Below are 7,197 nucleotides of genomic sequence, written 5' to 3'. Positions count from 1 at the left end.
GAAAGACGACAGCGTGACCGCGCTGACAGGCAATCAACCTGGCCACATAAAACTAGCTAGTGCAAGGAAGATGTCTATATAAACCACTGGACCATGCAAAACGTTCAGTAAATAAAATACGAGTAAAGATGACGCGTTTGAGGGCAGACTGGCCAAACAGTGACGTTACACGCGGATCTCAACACTGCACAACACATTCATCAAAAAAGATCTCGTGGATCCCTATATACGTCATAACTAGCCCTAGTACGGGGGTATATAGCCATGGACGTAAATGGCCGACTTAAGGCACAGGATCCCAATTGTCATATTCCCCATTACGTGGTCCCCAGAAGTCGCCAGGCCGAGAGCTAATGGCAGTTAAGCACATCTTACACGTGCCGACAAACGTGACACAATGAATCCAATAATGAGTCCGCTAATAAGCCTGCCTAATTCTGCATGTAGGCTGCTATTTACCACCACGGCGGAAGGCTAAAACGCATCCATACAGCTCAACATAGGTGTCAATTTCCGCCGGGTTGGGGGTGCTCAAGCTCTTTAGATTCCCCGCCGGCTCGGCTGGCTTGGCTTTGGAGCCCCAACAGACGGTGCGGGTCAAGGTCACCGCTAAGGCAGCGGCGGATTTGCTGCGCCCGGGCAGTGGGCACCCTCAATTCGGTGAAAATCGACACCCATGCAGCTCGACATGACAAAACGCTGCATACAAGCGCACGTCCTCGCATTTAATTGACGCATTTAACTGCGTCACTAACCTCGTACACTGTACAACACTGGTGAGATGACTGTCCGAAGGAAACTGCCGACTTTGGCTGGCAACATTCAGGGTTGGTGACTTATGTACTGAGTTCGGCTGGCTGACGGCGATGTGACTTCAGGACCGGTTGATGAACGGGCCATCCTAGCCCCATACTACAGGAGCCCAGCTGGTCTTGGCGAGCGGCGGCGACTGGACGAGGCTGGACCCCTACTACAGGAGCCCAGCTGGTGCTGACGAGCGGCGGTTACTGGACGAACGGGTCAGCCTGGACCCCTATTGCAGGAGTCCGGCTGGTCTTGGCGAGCGGCGACGACTGGACGAGGCTGGACTCCTACTGCAGGAGTCGAGCTGGTCCTGTCGAGGAAATAGTTCACCTTTAACATGGGATTTTAAACTGAGATAGCAGTCTGATAGAGCAGATTTGTGTATGCCTTATATTTGAACCGTTTGAGATATTCACCATTTATCAGTGAATATTGGTGCTTAAATTAATGTTCTAGTGCTCATTTACAGCAAGCAGAAACCTCTTCAACACACACAGTGGCCAATCAGCGATGAGAGCACTTACAGGAGCAGAATCCCTTGCAGCTGATAGGTTGTTCAGCTGTAAGTGTTCATAACTCTAATCATTAAAATAATGAAATCCCTTTAGAAGAAGTGTGTAATTCCAAGTTAGAAATTAGAATACATTTAAATTTTATTCATCACATTTTTAACACACCTTTTTAAATTTTATTTATCAAGTTACTCACAGAAGGTGAACAATTTCTTTTAACACTTACCTTGCTTCAATGGTGACATGTAGCTCTTGCAGCAGAGAAGGCACAGCATTTGGCTGCAACTTCAAATATTTACTTGTTGCTATCAATTATTCAGTTTTGAAATGCATACAGGTAGGTACAATGAATCTTGGGTTCTCCTGTAAGAATGCCGACCGCAGAAGCAGAAGTTCATCCAAAGCTTGCGCCTGAAAAAGGGCCAGGTTTAATTATCATTATACCATAATCACATTTATGCCTAATTTGTAAGAAATAGGTTTAGGTTAGCAGAAATAGGTAAGGTTTTGACTAGACCCCCTGGGCCCTGGGTCACAACAGGAGATGACCCCCGTGATTGGTGGGACCACCAGGCACCAGCACTGGCACAGTCCGTTCTGACCACCGCACACCTATCAGCCACATTTAAAATGCACTACACTACATCCCCCACCACCTGACCACACCAGACCAAATCTGCACCGCGCTACACAAAATCCACGCCACACCCCAAAGCCTCACCAGCCGGACAAGCCAGCACAGACGAGATCTTGTCGAAATTGCCATGCTTTGCAGAGTGCATACTGGCCTACCTGAACCTGACCTTACCCAGCATATGAGCCTGACTGTCCTTAGCACTGGGAGCTCATTGAGACCAGGCCCCACAAGCCTAGTGGCCTCCTGAAACCTGATTTCCATATGGGGTGAGCTATTTAAGAATGGTGATCGGATATCGAACGTGAGACAAGACAGCAATGAGCAGTGGGCGGTTCATGCAACCATAATCATGTTTCCTTACCACAAGTATCAAAGCAAAATCAAAAATAGCTACCTATCGAATTCAAATTTCACTGGAACCTCACCTGCATGGATCTTAAGTGAAAGGATCTTGATACATCTGCACGAAAGATACATCTTGATCCACTCATCTCAATCTTTTTGTTCTGCATCCAGGGCATGCAACACTTCTGGTCAAGGCCGTATATAGGACATCGCTTCTGGTATTTTTGGCACCACACTCGACTGCTGAGCTCAAATGCAAATTTGGATTGCAATCACGGTCATAAAATACTGAATATTGAATCGCAATGTATGTTCAGTCGATGTACCCCTCGTTCGATGTCTCTCAGACGACGAAGATTGTACGTCGTCCGGCCAATCCCGTTCTAGATCAACGGGGGCTCGGCTGCAATTATGGAATGTGATTGGCCGAATGGCGTAGAATCTTTGCCGTCCGAAAAACATCGAACAAGAGTAATGTCGCTACTGCGCCATTGTTGCATCGAATTCGCCCCATAGAAGCACGTGTTAACTCTCTCCCATAGGGCCCTGGGTTGACTCTCTCCATAGGGTCCTGGGTAAACTCTCCCCTTGTCTATTTTCTTTAAACGGGGATAGTTTGGACAAAAAAATATTTTCGACCTCAAAAAAAATAAAACTTAATTTTTGATGTACCTCATTGATGCAAAACATCAGAAAAACATTAGAAATTAAGTCAAAGAAACCGATTATTTATAAATGGACAGCTGACGGCATGCCTCCCGTGTCCCCTGGCTTGAAGCTTCGGCTCCGTGTTACCTTAGTATTCTATGACCGTGGGCGCATGCATGCACTTTTTAACTTTGTTGATGCTATAAGTTTTCAAAAGATTTGCTCTCAAAATGACGTCATCAGACTTTGAAGCGAAAATAATTTTGTACAATTTTTTTTTGCGGTTTTTGCAAAAAATATGCAAATATGATGCGTGTTCAGCAGTGTTATTCAAGTCAACCATAAACAGCAACATAAAGTAGCAACATACAACATAACAGCAACATAAATGGATAAATATTTTAAACATTTTCCAATCGCTGACACCCTACATAATGACCAACATGACAGCTTAGAAAAAAATGACGTCATTGATACAAAATTGTCAATAATTTCGTAATGAAGGTTTGACAAATATTACGCATTGTTGACCTTTGTTGTCTTCGCGCTTGCTTCGCGCGCCGTGTGGGCGTCGCAGCGGTCGGCGGTCGGCGGTACCCTTCATTTTTAAAAATTATTCAATAAAATGGCCCCAAAGAAGCGTGAAAGAGAGGATGAGAACTCACGAACGTCTACTGACCTGGTAAAACAAGATCATGATCACGAAATGTTCTTACAAGCCTTTGAAAGTGAGTATTGACGTTTTCGGCGCAATGTCTTTGTTATGTAGGTAGGTAGTTAGTAGGTATAGTTGAATATACCTGCTAAATCCTAATAACCTAATATATACCTGCTAAACTACCTATGTGATGTGCATCTTTGAAAATGTTTGTGCAAGGCTGTTAACTACCGTAAACCGGGGTGACAATGATACCCGGGGTGACTTTGATCATAGACCAATTTTGGGCCTCAAATGAGCAATTAGCTGCTGTGAACTGTATTTTCTATGCCAATAGTTAAATAAAGCAATGAAGCATTATATCAGACACTTTGGGTCCCAGTTAGAATAATCATGTTCATGTCACAGCTTGTTTTTTTTGTTGTCATTGGCATGAAGTATAAATTCGCTAGCATCTCCAGCAAAAATAATGGTAAAGATGACAAAGACCCAGATAAAGAAAGAGAAAGGAAAGGCTTAGATACTGATGATGGAGGATGAGCATTGAGCTGCTCTATCTCAGTGGTAATTGGAGCGTCAATGGGAAGTGAAAAAGACAATCAGCTGGGAGGGGCATGAACAGTGTGGCAAGTGGTCCCACAGCCACCAGCAGACAAAGTGTGATGTAGAACAGGTAGCCTGTGGCTTAGGACATCTGTGACTGTTACTTAATCTTGAAGTCAGAGGTTAAAGTAGCTAATTTTGCTGCTTATAGCTCTGTAATGTCAGTTTAGACCCAGAGCATGCAACTTTATTTTAATACCTCAATGATTCATAGTTTTACTGTAAAATGTGTGAGTTTTTGTCAAGCAAAGCCTTTGATTTTATTCAAAACATGTAATTTTATCACACAAGCCCCTTCTGAGGGCTCCTATGGCACACATAAGGTGATTTTAATGTAGTGATCATAGTCACCCCGACGTCTGGGTGAGAATGATCAATTTTTTGGTAAAAAAATAAAATATTTATGATAAATTTCAAGGCATTTATTGTACTCAGTTAGATAGAGAATTGTCCAATTGGTATGATGAAACAGTTTCCAGAGTGAAATCTCAAGTGATATACAAGATATGTATGTATGTATGTATGTATGTATGTATTGACACCAAAAGCCTTCCACATATGGCGTGGCGATTACGGCTTAGATCCGAGTATAATGGGTAACAGTCATGCGGGCAGGGGGAAGAACACTCAGCACTAGACGACAGTCATCCATCGATGGGGCCGCGACAATAATCATCTACATATGTACATAAGACAAACAATATATATATATACATAAGCACAAACAGATCGTCCACCTATTGGCGGCATGCCTCGTCTACTACTAAACAGACTCGTCAGCGGCGTAGCGGGGATTTGTTAATCAGCGCGGCCCTGGCAGACCGGGCGAAGCTGGCAGGTGGCAGCTGCACTACCTGGGGTGGGAGGCTATTTAACAGCGCCGCGGCGCGGTACTCAAAACGCCGTTTTCCGGTTTCAAGCCTCGGTCGGGGAAGATGAAGGAGATGATCCTGCCGTGTGTGCCTGTCTCGAAAATTTTGATTAGGGACGAACAGTGCAGCGAGGTTCTCGGGCTCTTCATGCTTAATGACCTTTTGCGCGATCGTGAGTGTCAGGTAATCTGACATGGATTTTGGTGATAGCCAGCCAAGTCTGTCGCGCAGGTCCGAGACGTGGTCAAACTTACGCCGTCCGAAGATCACTCTAGCGGCAAAGTTCAAAATTTTCTGGAGTCGGTCAAAATTTTTCTGAGTCCCGTTACCGTACACAGTGAGGCAGTAGTTGATTCGTGATATGACCAGAGATGTCACGAGAACTTTAATGACACCGTCAGGGAGACAATTTCGTGCGTGAGACAGTCCGATCAACAAGCCAGTACACCGACGACTAAGCTCGGACACATGTGCTTCCCAGGACAGGGCGCTGTCAAAGACAACACCCAGATTCCCCACCTGCTCGCTTGGCTGCAACACAGAGTCACGAAGAGAGACGCTGAAGTCGGGTACCTTCCGTAAATTTTGTCTGCTGCCAAAAACCATGAGTTGTGTTTTGTTTGCGTTTAGCTTGAGGGCGTGAAGACAGAACCAGTCACTGATTGATGCGAGTGAAGCTTCCATGCGAGAGATAAGCGATCTGAGGTCGTCGGCACGGCCGCTCACTAGAACCTGGGTGTCGTCCGCATATTGGAAAACGGTGGCGTCACCTGCGTATAGCGAGAGGTTGTTCGAAAATATGGTGAAGAGTAACGGTCCTAGGGCAGATCCTTGGAAGACACCCATATTATTTGGAAGCGGCCGAGACAGTACTCTACCTCCGGCGCCATTAGATAGGGACACGCTCTGGGTGTGTCCCGTGAGAAAAGCAGAAAACCAAGAGGTCTCGATCCCGTGCATGGCCAGTTTTTGAAGTAAAAGTTCGTGGTCGATGACATCAAAGCATTTGCTTAAGTCAAGGAGACACAGCAGTGAAAGTTCTCCCCTATCAGAGGCTGCGAGGATTTGGTCTGTGACGGACAGCAGAGCGGTCTCTGTGGAGTGTCGGGGGCGAAAACCATGCTGCGAGGAGGCAAGGAGATGGTTATTTGAGAGGTATTGGTAAAGCTGTTGATGTACGAGGCGTTCCACAACCTTCATAATCACGGGGACTAATGAGATTGGTCGAAAGTTGGTGGGATCCGAGGGGCTGCCTGATTTGAAGATGGGGTGGACTGTGGAATGTTTCCAGGAATCGGGGATATCGGAGTTGGTAATACACGTATTGATAATTGTACCAAACTGGTCAAAAGTGATACAAAGTCACCCCGGTTTACGGTACCAATGAGTTTGATGCAGACCTGATGCTGAAGGAGCATACAGTATAGGTGTAGATGAAGTACTGCAACTAGGAAGATAAAAACCTAATTAACCTGGCCTAACCTTACCTAGGTACTCCAGACTGAGACTGCAATGCATGGCACGTGGATGTTTGAGGTGCGCCCAGTTTGTTGGGTATGCATGCCTGGCAAGTAGGATTGCACGTGTCTGTTATTTGCACGCCTGGCACACAGCATTTCAAGTTCAAGCTTACAAGCCCTGCACAAGCACGATCTTGATCACTGTAGAGAAACTTACCAGACAGCATTGAAAATGCCTCAGCAAGCAACACTTCTAATCCTAAAGTCAGTCAGTGATGTCTTTCGTAGATCACCTAACCATCATTTTTATTTTGGGGTAGAGTTCCAATGCGCCTGACTGACTCAGAGTCAGTTCATACCTTGGTGATCCCGGTTCGCTTTTATTTTTAATATTTATTTGAGTAGTTTTCAGAGTCGATAATGAATTAAGCATTCATTGAGGATTTGGGAACTACTTTAAGAGACTATTTAGCATGGACAGAGGCACCATTGGTAAATAGCTGTCAAGAACAACTTGTGGGACAAATGCTGGTTGACCTGAACTGACCCACACCCAACCTAACCCAAATGCACACATGCATTATCAATCAAAACTAGCATGCAATTCAGAATCAGGACACCAAAAATACCCCAGATAAGACCAATTTGCTTCACTTAA

General features: G+C 45.2%; 1 protein-coding gene and 1 long non-coding RNA gene across 2 annotated transcripts in view; one reads left to right on the top strand and one right to left on the bottom strand.

Annotated features, from left to right (window-relative positions):
- Nucleotides 1-353: 353 nt before the first annotated feature.
- Nucleotides 354-2,606, bottom strand: LOC122379028. Its single transcript, XR_006256117.1, has 3 exons — nt 2,379-2,606; nt 1,543-1,727; nt 354-1,114 (listed from the first exon to the last, which is right to left on the bottom strand). It is a non-coding gene; the product is annotated as an uncharacterized LOC122379028 (long non-coding RNA).
- A 490-nt stretch (nt 2,607-3,096) lies between these two features.
- Nucleotides 3,097-7,197, top strand: part of LOC122379006 (polycomb protein suz12-like) — a 13,937-nt gene continuing 9,836 nt past the window's right edge. Inside the window, exon 1 of the mRNA XM_043360809.1 lies at nt 3,097-3,674. Within this exon, the coding sequence (XP_043216744.1) occupies nt 3,572-3,674 (103 nt within the window). The 5' untranslated portion in view covers nt 3,097-3,571. The remainder of the gene's footprint in view (nt 3,675-7,197) is intronic.

Source organism: Amphibalanus amphitrite, unplaced genomic scaffold (assembly GCF_019059575.1).
Source record: "Amphibalanus amphitrite isolate SeventyFive unplaced genomic scaffold, NRLGWU_Aamphi_draft 000007F_arrow, whole genome shotgun sequence".
Classification (NCBI taxonomy): domain Eukaryota; kingdom Metazoa; phylum Arthropoda; class Thecostraca; order Balanomorpha; family Balanidae; genus Amphibalanus; species Amphibalanus amphitrite.
This window is presented reverse-complemented; position numbering and strand designations above follow the sequence as displayed.